This window comes from Caloenas nicobarica, chromosome 2 (genome assembly GCF_036013445.1).
Source record: "Caloenas nicobarica isolate bCalNic1 chromosome 2, bCalNic1.hap1, whole genome shotgun sequence".
NCBI classification, from domain to species: domain Eukaryota; kingdom Metazoa; phylum Chordata; class Aves; order Columbiformes; family Columbidae; genus Caloenas; species Caloenas nicobarica.
Genome location: NC_088246.1, coordinates 22,998,224 through 23,013,613, shown reverse-complemented (window position 1 = coordinate 23,013,613; position 15,390 = coordinate 22,998,224). Strand labels below are relative to the sequence as shown.

The following is a 15,390-nucleotide window of genomic DNA, read 5'->3' as shown; positions in this document are numbered from 1 at the left end:
GTCAGCTAATGAACTGCCCCAGGCACCCCATCCTTAAGGCACATGAACTGGGACTAGAGAAGCTTTTATAGAGCCAAGAGCTGCTTTCACCAACAAGAGCTAGCACTTTGGTATGCATACACGTCTTTATCCAGAAGCAGCTGAATGTTATCTCCTAGCATGGGCTGTGATGTTTATGTGCCAGTCAGAAGTGTGATTTCAGCAGACAGACATTTCCAAGCCATGCTGCATCTGTCCAAGCAGATGCTGAGGGCCAGCAGCCTCTGTGCAGGTTAGTAACTTGAGTATGGGCTGAAGAACTGGACAGGACTGCGCTGTTGGCTCCACTTGTTACAACTGGTCAGCAAACTGGCTAAATTAAGTGAGCCTGGATGGTTCCACCTATCATGCTGTCACAGCTCTAAGATATAAACAGATGCATGAGCATGAGAACATAACAACAGATTCAGATTTTAGGGTTACTTAAATTCTACTCTGTTACACTATAGCTTCTCAGGAAATATTTGCCTCTGAGAATATTGGTTACAGATAGCTTAAGTCTCACCAGTGTTTCAAATGTATAAAAGGTATGTTCTTCTGTAGAGACCCAAAATGAGGAATTTAATAGGTGCATGGCCATATGGTTTCTATTCAAGTGTATAGCTTCTTACCTTGTTCAGAATCTCCAGTAAATTCCCCAGCAGCCACTGAGTATCCTGATTAAAGACAAATTACAAGCAAAACACTTGATAAACCATTTCTTTCAAAAAATATGCAAGGACAATCAGATTTGTCTGTTCATCCGATCATCAGAATGCAAATTTTTTGACATTAGTATACTAAAAATGTGTGGAAAAAAAAGGAAAATAGTTTATGACATTGTTATGACTAAATTAAGTGTAGGTCTGAATGTATAATAAATCTATCCCTTTTCTCCAAAAATGAGCTTCTAAATCAATAATAATTTATCTAAAAAACCAGCAGCTAGTATGGTGGTTTGCCCTAACAGCTGCTGACACAATTTAGGTCTTCATTACCGTACTTTATTGTGTGAGTATCCTGGTTTAGATGCAGTTAAGTACCTAATGGAGCTTTAGTAAACTTGTGAGGTAATTGCTATTGACAGAGTAAAGACTTTTGGATTGCATCATGGACTGTAGTTTCGAATTGGTGGGCAGCGACAAAAGGATACATCTTTGCCCCTAAATTCCACTGCATCTTTTCTAAAATTATGCAAAGAAAACCCTCTCTTACATGCAGAGAGATGTGAATATCATGCAAATTCTTAGAGATCAGTACTAATAATAGGTACATAAAGAGCCTTTTTTTCCCTCTATTTATTACATAATATACTCAAACTGACTTTTGTTATTGCTTACTTCAATTGTAACTTCTAAATATCAGTGAGAATAAATGGGGTATTTATGTAGTGCTGTACAAAGTGCTGCAGAACAGAATTTTCTTTTATCTATTAAAAATGAAATAGTCTTTAATTACTTTAAACTCAATCCGTCATTTTGGAATTAAAGAAGATATAAATGGGAAAATTTTGTATTTCTGCTTAATTATTAAACATCAAATAATAAGGACCCTAATGAGTCATTTAAGATCTCAAGCTTCATACCCTGTTGCTGTGCATAATCTTAGGATTGTTCATAATCCCATTGAAGTAACAAGCAAACTATCAATTTGCTGTTGTGGTTAGAGCAAAACATGTTTAAATCCTCTCACAACTGGGACATTAGTAGTTTAGGGCTTGTTTTCACATTTATATAAGTCCCATGCTTTTAGAACAAATCGCTAACTGACACAGAGCTTAGCTTACCCATGTAATTGTCATCATATGAGGGTGGTGCCACTCCAGTTTGCTTCTCTCGTGCCAGTTTCCTCAGAATATCCTTGAAAGAATAATTTGCAATGATGTCCGCAATACTTGCAGTGATCACCTGACCTGGATTCAAACAATGTCATAAATGAAAGGGACATAAAGGAGAGCCAGTTTCTACAAAATAGGGCTAGCAGAACATCAGAACAGAGCTGCAGGGGATAATATAAAACAGATGCAAAGAGTAGACATCTTCTCTCAATCTTTTTCTACTTTTACCCTGAAAGTCTCAAGAGTTCACATAAATCAATACAACAAGGCATTGAGACTCTATTGAACCATGAGTTGCTTGTTAAGTAATTCTTCTGATTTATATTTGTCAAAAATAAGACCAGAGACTGGTTATCTTAAACTGAGAAAACAAAGAAAATCTAGAACAACATTTTCCACAATACTTTGTTTCGTATCTTAGATAAGTTAACCAGCCAGATGAACATACCTTGCCAATAAAAACTACCAGGCCCGCCTACTATCAGGTCTCCATTCTACAAAAAGCAGAATTGAATAAAATTACACAACAAAAGAACACGACAAAATTAGCATGCATGGGAAAAACATTTTGAATGACTAAAAGAATATCAGAATCATGATAAAGGAGAATAGTCTTGTTCAAGGAAAGAATGTAGGTGTGTGGATGTGCAAGAAAATCCAGAGTTAAATAAAGTTAAGATCACCCTAGGCATCTTACTTGGATGAAAGACGTATTTTTTTGGCACTAACGAAGTATACTAAAAATTTGCTGATTATTTATAACAAAACAAAGCATAAAAGAGGGTCTTCAAATTCAGTGAAGCAACAGCACTGTTTTAGAGAGAAAAACACTTTTGTCTACCCAACAATGAGGTCTTTACTCCTCAGCTATTAATTACGTGAATAACAATGTAGCTCCAGAACACTGAAAACAACAGCAATGATCCAAATTGTGTGGTGTCCTGGTGCTGTGCTAATGGCACAGATAATAACAATAGTTGAAAAGTTTATTCTTTGGCTTACAATATTGTTTCTGGATCCTCTTCACATATAAGAATAACTAGCTATTTCCCTTAAACACTTCCACTTTCACCTCCACAAGAGAACGTTCTTATACCCAATGACAAGTCTGCCTCTAAAAACATCCTTATACAAGCTATTTTAACTTTAAAAACTAGCTGGTGCCTGCCCATTATTTCCTGAAAGTCAGGTCTCTGGAAAGCATCATAAGTGGGACACACTGAGACAGAAACACGTACAATTTTTTGCCTAATTATCTGTGAAGACAGACTGAGCAGAGTCAGATTGGACTGGAAAGAGATAGATAAACTGGTGCTGACTGCAGTATTTCTTTTATCAGTGAAACCAGAAATTTTGAAGCTCGCGAAGGAAGAAAGAACTTGCAACAACGTCATGAAATTTTCCATATGCAACAGCATGGGAACAAACTTGATCACTGAGATGGTGCTTGAATAGGGATATATCAGAATTACATTTGGTTGAAGTACTTCAGAAACAGAATCTCACCTTGTAAAAATCTAAGCTGAAACCTGCTTGACAAAAGCCTTGTCCTTCGGGATCTGCATTGCCTGCAATTATGAAGGTAGAAGTATTTTATTGATTTCACAGTGCATGGCATGTGGAAGACAGCTCACACAGCTCTGGAACTGTAAGGCTGTAAATGCAAAATTACCAAAATATGTGAAAAGATGTGCATTCATTTTTAGAAGAGGCAGAACAAATCAAGACTTTCTACAGGACCCTGAACGTGCAGTCCCTTTGTGAAGATTTTGAAAAACATGGCCAGTTACTTGGTACATCTCCTCTCATGGCCAAGGAAGGACGTTTGCAACACCTACCAGGAATTCAGTTTGAATTTGCCTGGAGATACAAAAGTAAACAACTTAACAAGAAATCCTAGCATGGTCACCAGAGTCTGCTCTGTCAGAAACACAAAAATAACTGTTTACTAAAGCATTCTCAAAAAATGTTGACAATAGTGGATGGGTCACCATGGGTCAATGTTCAAACAACATCCTGGTCATCTGTACCATGGCAAGGGAAAGGGGCACATGTCCTTCACATGGGCCAGCCCTTTAATGGAGACACATTTGCTCAATGAGGACTGAAGTGTAATATAATTTTGGATGCACATTTATACATGCAAAAACATCCTTCCTGCTTCCGTACTTTCTTATTTCTACTCTCCAAATCCTTATTTAATTGTACAAAGTGAATTGATATGCATTTCAGGGCTTTTCTATGAGTGCTGGAGTGCTGGAAGTCTGCAGGATCAGGACACAGAGAGCAGGAATGGCCACTTGAACTCTCTTAAACTGGCATAAGCCTTTGGCAAAGCCCCAGTGAGACACGAGAAGTACACAAAGCAGATCTTATGGTCACCATGCCTTACAGATTCAGCTTCTTTCTGTACCTATACATCCAGGGACAAGGATTAGAGTTTAAAAGAAAGACTTAGCACAACTCGGTTTAGAACTATACTACAATGTGAGAAAAGGAAAACCACAAAGTAACGCTGAACGTACATACAAATATCTCACACTGCTTTAGGTGTGCAGATTTTCTGGCAGACCATGGAAAACATTATTGGGCTGCACTATCATACATCTGTCAGATGTCAGGAAAATCCAGCTATGTGATATGATTCTATCTCTAGATCTTCACAGGAAAGAGATCTTTCCATTATGTGAAGCGTCTATTTTTTCTGTAAAATGCTTGTTACTTTCTTGGCAAAAGAATCCATTAGAAATTCAAAGGTAGGAGTACAGCTCGCAGCAGAGGAACATTTAAAAGGTGTGTTTTGAAATTAGCCCATGTGCACATGGCAAGAACGTCAGCTGCAACAGGAGGGTCTCATTACAAGGGGTATGATGTGGAACTACATTCAGACTTCTTGTGTTATGGCTAGCACATACCGCTTGAAACTACAACCCATCTCAGCTAAACTGAACATCACCACAGCTTTGCTGTCAGTTTCCCCTGGAAGGGACAAGTAAGCCCATCCCATTTGCTGTCTTACACACATTACCTTTAGAAAAGCAACTGAAAGAACAATTCTCTGATCTGTGAGTGCAGAAACTGCCACAGACCTAGTCGCAGTTCAAAATGTTGTCTGGCTCTTACCTAGATCTGTTTGCTACATTTTAAAGCAATTTAAATTGAACCAGTTATATCTCATACTATAACTTTATAAGCTTAAATTATTTAACTTCTTCTCTTTCAATTATATAATAAAGCATCCAATTGCAGGCATACAATTTAATGTTGATTTTTCTTTAAACCCTCATCCAATGCAATAATGCCATATAGTAATCTTCATACAACTAAGACTACATGAAGACTGAAAGCAGGAAAACACTGAGTGAAATATCAATTCCTCCAACACAGGATCATTCCTATTAATACTTACTGTTGCGACAAGGTGAATATTCAGCATAGGCACTGAAGTTCTGAATTGCTACATAGCAGGTGCCAACAGGGTCCTTCTCAGGGCTATCTTTAAGAGTTCTCCAATGATATAAGGGAGCACAAGCCTATCAAAACAGAAACAATGTTACATGTACGTTTCACACACTGAAGGGTCTGGCAAATGTAGTTTTTAACAAACAGTGTACAAGGATTCTCTCAGGTGTTGTATCATTCATGTAGCAATGATAATAATGTATCCACAAATGAAAATGCAGGACCACTGCTTCTTATAATTTCATTATAACCTGAAAAGCGTAGTCTGATCTTTCACCTATAGCCCTTAGCAGGTGAAATCTGTCAGCGACTACGACTCACATTTAAGCCTATGTTACAGATAACTCCCTAAGCCTGCTTCACAAATAATACATTTGCTCTGTTACCGCTCACTGCACAGGGCTTGATACCATAGTTGATGATGTAGATCACATACATGTGGCTGCAGACACTCTCTACTTCTGTCCTGAGATGTCTTAAGATAATGGCTGTTGCAGCAGAACTGCTCTGATTCTACTTAACAGGAGATTTGTCGGGGTGTTGTTCATATTGTGTATCACAATCACCAGATTATCTGCCTTCTTATAAACCCCCGGTTCAAACCTTTGGAGGCATGATACAGCTGTAATGCATTCAACAGGCTCTCAGTGAAAAAGATTTTGCTAAACAAACTTTGGTTAGTGAACTAATATTTAATCTTCTGTGTTACAGTAGTGGTGTTACAAACATAACAATATAAGGATAAAATATATACCAGTTGTGTTGAGGGAGAGATATTATATTTTTTGAAAGCAATTTAAATAATTGGAAACACTTTAAAAAAGATAAGCTATCAGGTATGCAAGTGGTTCTTCAGGAGTTGCTGTGCTTGGGAGCGGAGGGGTAGGGAGACACTACCTCTCCCTACAACTTTGCCTCTGTAAGATACAAATAAATCCTCCATTCGAGGCCTCCCTTGTCTTACTTTTCCAAACAGAAACCTGTCTACCTCTGGCAAGGCACTGTTATCGTTCACATTACTGTATAAGCATCAGCTCTGCAATCGGTTCCAGCTGGATGAACCACTGGGCTACTCAGCACTTAACATAAAAGTCAGAGCTCCTGGAACAATGGTCTAAGGAACACTGACTCTTACCATGCCTAGAAGACCTTACAGATTAAAACGTACCAGAGAGGAAAACCAGAGCGCAGCAAAGAGGAGTATATGTCCTGTGAAAGTGATTTTAGGTACATTTTACATCAAGCAAAATGGACTGAAACAAGAACTCAATATAAACATAAATATTGACTATCATATTTGTAGTTTAAAAAAAAGTTTCTGACAACTTGATGATATTTTCTTTTTCTCTCCTTTCAGTCTACAAAGCTTAAAAGACAAAGTTTTCTAGCTTTGCTGTTCAAGTTTTTACCTGAAAAGTGTTGACTATATCTCTGCTTCAGAAAGCTTGAGAAGAGTTACCGGAAGCAAAAGAAAGTTTTGTCAGTACAGACACAAGGTATCAGTTGATGATGAGGTTTTCTGCTCACTTGAAGATTCAGAAGATGGTGGTGAAGAACTATTCTATTTCAGTTTGTGAACTGTCCTTTAGTAGAGTACGCAAAATGAAAAATCTTCAGCTATTTTTAGAACTTTTTAGAATTTTTACATTTACTTAGCTCTGAAACAGAATAGGGGATGTTTTATTCATTACCTGTTTCATCTCAAAATCCTTCCCTAGGTTAACCACAAAGCATTTCCTTTGGATACGTTTTCCCTTATGACTACTTCTTAAGTAATAACTGGAAGTTTTAAGCAAATCCCAAGACACAAATTATTGCTTTACAATCATAAAAACTAATAAAACTAACGACCATACTAATTATTCTTATCACAATTATTTCAGCAACATTTTCAATGTAAACCTGAGTGCATAAATTGTAAATACAAAATGTCTGTGTATAAGCAGCATCACCACTACTTTACTAAGCAATAAAAGTACTTGCCCCCTGCTGGGGTACTCTATCAAAACAGGTAAAATGTTCAGTGAAACTGGAAAACAGACATTGCACTTTGACGGCATTCTTGATTTGGAGTTTTTTTATCATGACTGTTTTGCAGCTGTTTTATCATGACTATGACACAGCTTTTCAAAACAATATAAATGTGACAAGAGATCAGCACTTTCTCTACTAACTGATCTTCAGCACAGGTTCTTGTCTTCCATTATATTCTGCATTAAACACTCCAAATAAAGGTTCATAATACAAAACGTTTTATAGCATAGAGCTACTTTGTATCTCTAAAATACGCCATTACCTGTTTTTAAAAAAATCACCATTCACTTCCATAACGATATGGCATTCTGCTATTTTTACCTGGCAGTGGGATCATCTTCACTTGATCAGCTCAACTTTATTTTATAGGCTGCTTTCATTTCCTGAGTTATATGCATCATCTGTTTTATAATTCATGCATAATCATAGAGTTGTTACCGTAATCTACACATAGAGAACTATTAAAGATAAACATTTGAGAAAAATAAACATGATCTCCAAATGAATACCAAATGCATAAGACTTACCACAACTTTTTCTTTATGAGCTTTGACTGTTGCCCCAAACCACTGATTTGTCTTAAACTCAATAGGTTCCCTGGTGCCATTGACTTTAATTTTCCTGTTGTCTGACAAAGAAAGAAGCAGTACGTTGACAGCTTATTTTTAAAAGTATTACCCTGTGAATTACAGATACAAGTGAACACACTAATGGATATAATGCATCGCATTCACTGTCACTGTCCTACGAATGTTCAATATTAAATGGGTGTTCTAGTATCATTCAAGGTTTTCACTGGTCAGTGGAAAACAGCTCACCTAAATTCACATGTGAAAATTCAAAATAATTACACTTTAACTTCAGAAAAACAAAACAAAACAGAAAACCACAAACAATAAAGGACTGGAAGAAGAAACCCTGCATTGCCCCCACCAAAAAAAAAAAGAGTTTACCTGGAATCTGTGATGAAGACTGAACAAGAATTTACAAAAATCAGTGAAAAGCCCTAAAAACTTTTCTCATAGGTGGTAGAAACTTTCCATGTGAAAACAGCGTGTTCCATAATTCGTTTTTGTCAAACAAATGACATTTCTCAGCATGCTTATTCAACAACCAACACTACAGACAGCAAAGGACTTAGTTTTTAACAGAATTACATGTGTACACACTGTCACAAGAGACAGCTTCTTAATGTTGCTTTACGTACACTCTTGCAGATGTCAGCATAAGAGAAGCCATCTGGGCAAAGACTCAGGCCAATTATAATGCATTTCAGGTTTTAATAAAAAGCAGACATCCCTTCCTTTCGCCCTGGGTTCTCTGAAGTAAACTGATTTCCCATATGTTCATGAACTATGCTCTTTCCTTAACAGTCATTCCTAATGAACTTCTCAATCTATACATAAGCAGGGCATTACTCCTTCCCCCTTGTATCTGCATTCCCTTATGTTCGCTTCTGGTTCGTATCAGAAGAGATTTCACAAGAATCACTTATTTTTATTCACTCTAAGTGAAAATAAAACCATATACTGTCTACCTTGGAACACAAAAAAACCCACAAAAAACCAAACCAAACCAAACCAAAAACCCCACATAATCTCAGGTTATATTGTATGGATTTACACAGTTGTCGTTGTTGTTTTGGTGTTGTCGTTGTTGTTTGGTTTTTTTTAAAAAAATAAGGAGGAAAAACGCAGCTGGTGTAATTGTCACCTTTAAAAAGCCAACACTTCCTGGGATTTGTCTGACAGAAATAGAGGAGATATCCGAATGTTTTTCTGGGATGTTGGGTCGCCAGTCACCTCAGCTCATGGTAACCTCACAAATGTTACAGATATGAACTGAATTAGACAGAAAAATGTATAATATCTGGAGAACAAGGGTATGCTATCTCTATATTTTTCTAATAAACATGAAGGAAAGTTGAATGAGAATCAATCTGTGAAAGTTTGAAAAGTCTGTGAGAAATCTTTCTTCATACAAATATTTGTTTCTGTGCAGTGCCAATTACAGGATCTAGTATGGAAATACATGCTTAGAGAGATAAGAGAGAGAAATTTCAGGAATATTTAGGTCTTAAAAATTCAGAAATAAAAATTTTAAATAACTTTTAAAATATTAATTTTTAAAAATACATTTTATTTAAGTTAGGCACAAACATCAAGAGTGTGGGAGACAGCAACTTTGACACACTGCATGGTAGGAGCTGCTCACTTCTACTTCGCTGTTGGCAACACCACTTTTTATTATTTTTTCCAGTGAAGTCAGACCCTTTCAAACTTTAAAGGTTTCTTTTTCCTTTTTTAATGCTCCAGCGGATCCAAACATGATCAATGTCCACAGATGAGGTCTTGATAGAAACAAGGCTTTTGAAGCTTGAAAATCAGCCACAGTCAGCTTACAGCAGCCAATGCTGCCCTGGCTCTGAGGATACTCATGACCAGGATTCTAACTTAAAAAGAGCTTACATTTTCAATCAAAACAGCGCACTTGTCTACTGGCAAAGTACACTAAAACTTGAAAATATGTTACATTTTAAAAGTAGGACAATCATTTACAGGATTTATAAAAACCATAGCTGAATTTATCAGTAAATCTGCAAGAACTACATGCACCCACCCCACTTAGTGGCATATGGTGTAGTATGAATCCTTCATCAAGTGGCATGGGATTTTCATTATAAAATAATTAGTAAAATATGACATACTCACAAGTTAATAAACAGCTTTTCCCCCTAGATAAATCTCTTTTCACAGAAATTCTCAAATCACCTTTATTTAGGATCCTTGCTGGAGCTATGGAGTCATATTCCCAGTTTCTGAGGCTGTACCTTAAAATACAGTTTAGACTTTTCTATCTAACAACCATTCAGTATTTCAGATTGTTGTGAACCAGCTACTGCTTCCCCTGTAACTTTATCAAAATGAAACTATATACACAATTATCTTCTCTGAATACACCTGGACTGTCATTACTGCCCCCTTATTGTGTTCAATTAGACAAGAGTGAATAAAGCCACTGTAAATGTCCACTTCTGAGCTCGTCATCCACTTACAGCTGAGGACATGAACTAGGGCACAGTTCTTCTCGTCCTAAAGCAGATATGTGAGGTCAGAAGAACCACGGCTTAAAAGTACGCATTTTTTTTACCAACTCTAGATAGCCACGGATGAGCAGCTTAGACTCAGACAAAAATGGTTCATTTACTCAGATAAATCCCAGTCCATTGGGGTTTTTTTGGTTTGTGTTTGTTTTGGTTTGGTTTTTTTTTAAATAAAGTCGTTATTTCTGTCTTTGCTACATCCTTCAAAATTGTATTATATAAGCATTTCAAAAAATAACATGTCTGTATCCTGACAACACCCTTATATGACAGGGAAATATCTCTCCATGTGTTATTTATGGGGATCTGAGGCCCACAGGCTATATCTACGCTGTACCTTACCCACAGGCTAAGCTATATTTCTGTGAGCAGCACAAACTTGGCTTGAATTCAGATTGCATTCAAATGTCATCTTCTCTTCTGGAAGAGAATGCCTGGCCCCTTTTAGGAAGGAGTCCAGGCTATCTTATATCACGATACATGACACTAGGATAGCCAGAGTACAAAGCAGCAGCTGGGCTGGGCACACAACGCCTGAGCCTGTCCACAGAGAGGTCCAGGGGGTGCCCGAGTACCAGCTGGATCCCTTCAGAGCCAGCCCAGGAGCTGGTCCAGATGGTCAATGGTCTGGATGACTCACAAATTTGGCTTGAAACTCAGCCCTGAGTCACTCATAATTGTACTGCCTAAGACCCTATTGCAGATTAAGGGCCAGACAACCAGGAATATGCAATGAGCAGAGAGGTGTGCTCTAAAGTAGAAATTTAGGTGCAAAGACATCCTTAAATTGCATTTCAGCAACCCAAAAGCATCTCATTTTCTACTGCAGGGTCCAAGACTCCTGTACCATGGTACTGCCCCACAATCCCGCTTCAGTGGCAGCTCTGGAGATGGTGAAACATGACTCTCAAAATCAGTGTTCCTTCACCCAGTCTTTTAGACTTGAGGTGCCCAGAGGCTACAAAAGGGGGAAAGGCCCTTTAAATTGCCAAAGCAGTAGCTTGAAAAGTGGAAAAAATTGAAATCAGATGGTAAAATGCAAACCTATTTAAGAACAGTGTAGAGATTCATTTTTAGGAATCAAAGCCTGAACCTGGAGCAAGTGTTAATGCAAATCCACTATTTGCACACCAAATTTGGTGTTTTCTATGGGGATTGGTCTCCTCTCAGTCACTGAATCAGCACATTAAACTGTTTAGCAGGCATGAATCAAACATTAGTCTTACAAATATTTCTTTGTTGTAGTAATCAGGATCTGCATAAGAAGCAAAAATAGATGTATTTGCAAACACTGATAGTGGCTCATTGTGACTCATTCAGCTCTTGAAAACTAGAAATAAAAAATGCAGCATCTATTATAATTTGAAAATACTCAAATGAACAAAAGCAAATAAAAATATTTTCATTAAACTTAACACAGGACAACAATGATTTTAAACAAAGCAGCAAATATGTAAAACAGCTGCAGCTCTTTCAGGTAAGTTCTCACCCTTCAGACCTTTGAAAAGTATTATCTTTACTTGCTCCATGTGTGTTTGCATGTATGTACTGTATAAATGCAGATGGCCCTTAACCAGGCATCTGCAGTAGGCTCAGTTACTCCGCCCTCTAACCTGTACCTACTCAGACTACACTCAGGATGGCAAATCCCTTTCAAATACTTCTTTTGATATATGTATGTGCATGTGTATGTATCTAAGCACATTCATATTATACATATAAATAAGTATAGAAAATTTAAAAATGTAATACATATTTCATATATTTATATATAATGGTATATACACAGAGTAGAGGTGAATAATCACCTCAACCTGTCCATATTTATATAAAATTGGAACATGAACATATAAAAACAACAAACATCTATATTTATACAAATATATACAGGTCAAGGACCCTCACATGGAGACAACACCTGGACTGCCATGTACAGGTTTGAAACACCAGTACAAGACTTGCAGGTGTTTGGGTCAAACAAGAGAAAGTAAAGGAAGATCTATTTGCACTTCATCCACTGTTCAACAGGGAGAGAGAAGAGAGAGCCAAAGGAAAATAGGGAAAACGCAAAAGTTATGGCAACGAAATTTCTGATCAGATATAAAGAAAATACGCTTCACAGTGAGGGTGATTCAGCACTGGAACAGATTCCCCAGAGAGGCTGTGGCATCTCCGGCCTTGGGTAGTTTCAGAACTTGGCTACACAAGGCTCTGAGCAACCTAATTTAACTTTGAAATGAGCCCTGCTGCATCATTAGGGTCCTGCCTCCCAGGAGGGAAGAAAGAGGGAAGGATTTTCCCTGGCATACACGGTCCCAAATTCTAGAAGAGAAGGGGTCTTGTCAACCCTCTCGCCATGGCAGAGTGATTTTTTTAGTATCACTATCATAAAAGTTCCCAGTCATACCACCTGTTACTAAGCAAAGGTAAGTCAGTAACGTTCACAGGGTCATTGATATTAGAGCCTCAGTAGAGAGACAAAACACAAATGCAGAGCTAAATACTCTGATCTGGGGAACTAAGCCAAGTAATTGCCTTCAACGTTAACACTGGGGAAAAAAAGGAGTTTAGAGAGAGTAAGGACATGCAAAACCCTTGCATGACGAGAAGACTTCCTTCTATTTTTAGATTTATCTGATTCTGCAAACATCTATTTAATTTCTGGTTTTTGTTGTGCTTTAGATGCTATTCATATGAGTTATTTTAATTTAATAGATCGTATCTAGAGAGCTTTATTTGGACTTTCATTCCATGAATCAAGAAAAAAAACCATCATCAAACCCAATAGGGTTTTTCCCTAAGTACGATCTGATCAAAACCAAATTAAGACCTCAGGGCTTGACCTAACATAGCTAGGGGTATTTTTTCCCCATCTTTAGATAAGGCTGAGACTTATAAAAGAAACCCATGAGGGTCTATTATAAATCGGAATGCTACAAGTGAACCATGAGACTCTAGATAACGTCTTATTGGCATAGTGGACTGAAATGTGTCAACATTTAAAAGTACAAAAAAGTTCTCCCTCAGCATTTTCTCTTGAGATGCAAATTCTTTTTATAACAGGATTCTAAGTTTTCCCTAGAATCTTACCATCTTTACAGCTAATGATTTTTTCATGTAACTAAACCTCTCTAGTCCCACTATGTATCCTTTCCTTATATAGTACCTGGATTCTGTTACAATCAGCTCAACTGCTGGCCAGATTAGCTCATGTTTTTTATCAACTGCACGCTTGGCCAGAACTGATCTACATCCCCCTTCCCTGTTCCTCTTCAGAGGCTGTTCACATTTTCTCCAACTGTTTTAGAAAAATACAACCTATTTTACTAAAAGTAGTAAAGTTAACCAACAGCAAAGGCAACACCCCAGTGAGTTCTGGAACCTTAGGGGAAGTGGAATCTAAAATTCTGCCTTTTGGAGCTAATTTAAAACATGAGAACTTGTTGCTGTCTGTTAAGTATTACGATTAAAAGTGACCGTTATAATGAGTTTCTGAAATATGAACTATTAGCTCTTTACCAGATTTCAAATGCAATAGCGCACTTCAGGGGGCATTTAAGTTTGCTTCGGGCTGCAAGATGCTTTCAGTGGTTCAGAAATTCCCCAGTTAATCAAGTGGGAGAAAGTTTTCTTCATGTTGCTCTCCTGCTACCTCTCCTGGCAGCTGAAAGGAAGAGCAACCAGCTTAAACACAAGGACTTGGTAATTCTACCTCAATGCTGAAGCAGGAATAGTCATTATGGAATGAGGTTTACAATGAAGAAACTGAAAAGGAGAAGTGAGCTTTGTGTAGGTAAGAGAGAAAAGACAGATCACAGCTCTTTAATATAATGCCAGCACTTGTTCCCATGTTCTGCCATTGAGTTTCAAAGGGTTTAAAAAAAAAAAAAAGCTTAGGGGTTGGATGAGATGATCTTTAAAGGTCCCTTTTAACCCAACCCATTCTATGATTCTGCGAAAGAGCATCACAGCCTTACACTGCAATGCAACAGGACAGCTTTACAGAGCAAGGGAGAAGAGTCTCTGCCCCTTAGTCCGTATCTCCTGGAGTAAGGGAATACTAAAAGCCCTTCCATTGTACTTTATCTCAGTTCCTTGCTGCAACGAAGCAGGTTAAAACACTAGTTGTGCTCTTAGGGCCAGCACTTTCAGCTTCTTTCAGATTCTTCCCAGAGTCTTGGCCCCAGCACACAGATGTAGAGAGCTTTAAAGAACTGCAAACATGGGACTGCAGGGTCAGTGCTGTATCAGCAGCAGGAAACATGCAGAGTTCCTGCTAAAACCTCTTCTTGGCTGGAGGCCCTGTCACTGGCCAACCCATATGGGAATGTCCGGTTACATGACTTGCTCATGGATGAGTCTGCTCATATCCTACAGCGTGTCAAAAATTCATCCTCCTTCCCTCCTCTGCCTCCCTGTCAGGAACAATATTTCACCAATAGGATTAATTACTGATGCCAGTTTGCAAGTAAAGCACCTCATTGCTTTGGAAATCTCTGGATTAGCTACTATGAAGAACAGATATAGGTGACCTGAGAAATTAGTGACAACCTGGGACAATTGCCTGCAGAACAAGTCCAGTTAGGCAATATGACTTTTAGGAACGGGCTGCAGATACTCCTGCACCTCTGTTAACTCTAACTAAGCCATCTCCTAAGGAGAGTAGTTTAGTCCACACACATCTCCACATTAACACAACTTATGCAGCTGCTCAGAGCACACAGACCAGCTTGGGCATCCATAGAATCATAGAATCCTTTTAGTTGGAAGAGACCCTTAAGATCATCGAGTCCAACCATAACCTAACTCAAGCACTAAACCATGTCCCTAAGAGCCTCATCCTAACATTTGCACAGTGCCACAGAGATGATTTCAGGAGTAGTCTTGGCTTTGAGTATCAGTGCTATTAGTAAGGAACCCAGACTGCATTTGACAG

At 38.0% G+C, this 15,390-nt stretch overlaps 1 protein-coding gene across 1 annotated transcript in view; it reads right to left on the bottom strand.

Annotated features, from left to right (window-relative positions):
• The window catches only part of ITGA8 (integrin subunit alpha 8), a 108,719-nt gene that overhangs the window by 88,578 nt on the left and 4,751 nt on the right, over nucleotides 1–15,390 (bottom strand). The window contains exons 3-8 of the mRNA XM_065628771.1: nucleotides 7,879–7,979; nucleotides 5,265–5,388; nucleotides 3,362–3,423; nucleotides 2,304–2,349; nucleotides 1,805–1,930; nucleotides 651–695 (exon numbers count right to left, since the gene is read on the bottom strand). Coding sequence (XP_065484843.1) covers nucleotides 651–695; nucleotides 1,805–1,930; nucleotides 2,304–2,349; nucleotides 3,362–3,423; nucleotides 5,265–5,388; nucleotides 7,879–7,979 — 504 coding nt within the window. The remainder of the gene's footprint in view (nucleotides 1–650; nucleotides 696–1,804; nucleotides 1,931–2,303; nucleotides 2,350–3,361; nucleotides 3,424–5,264; nucleotides 5,389–7,878; nucleotides 7,980–15,390) is intronic.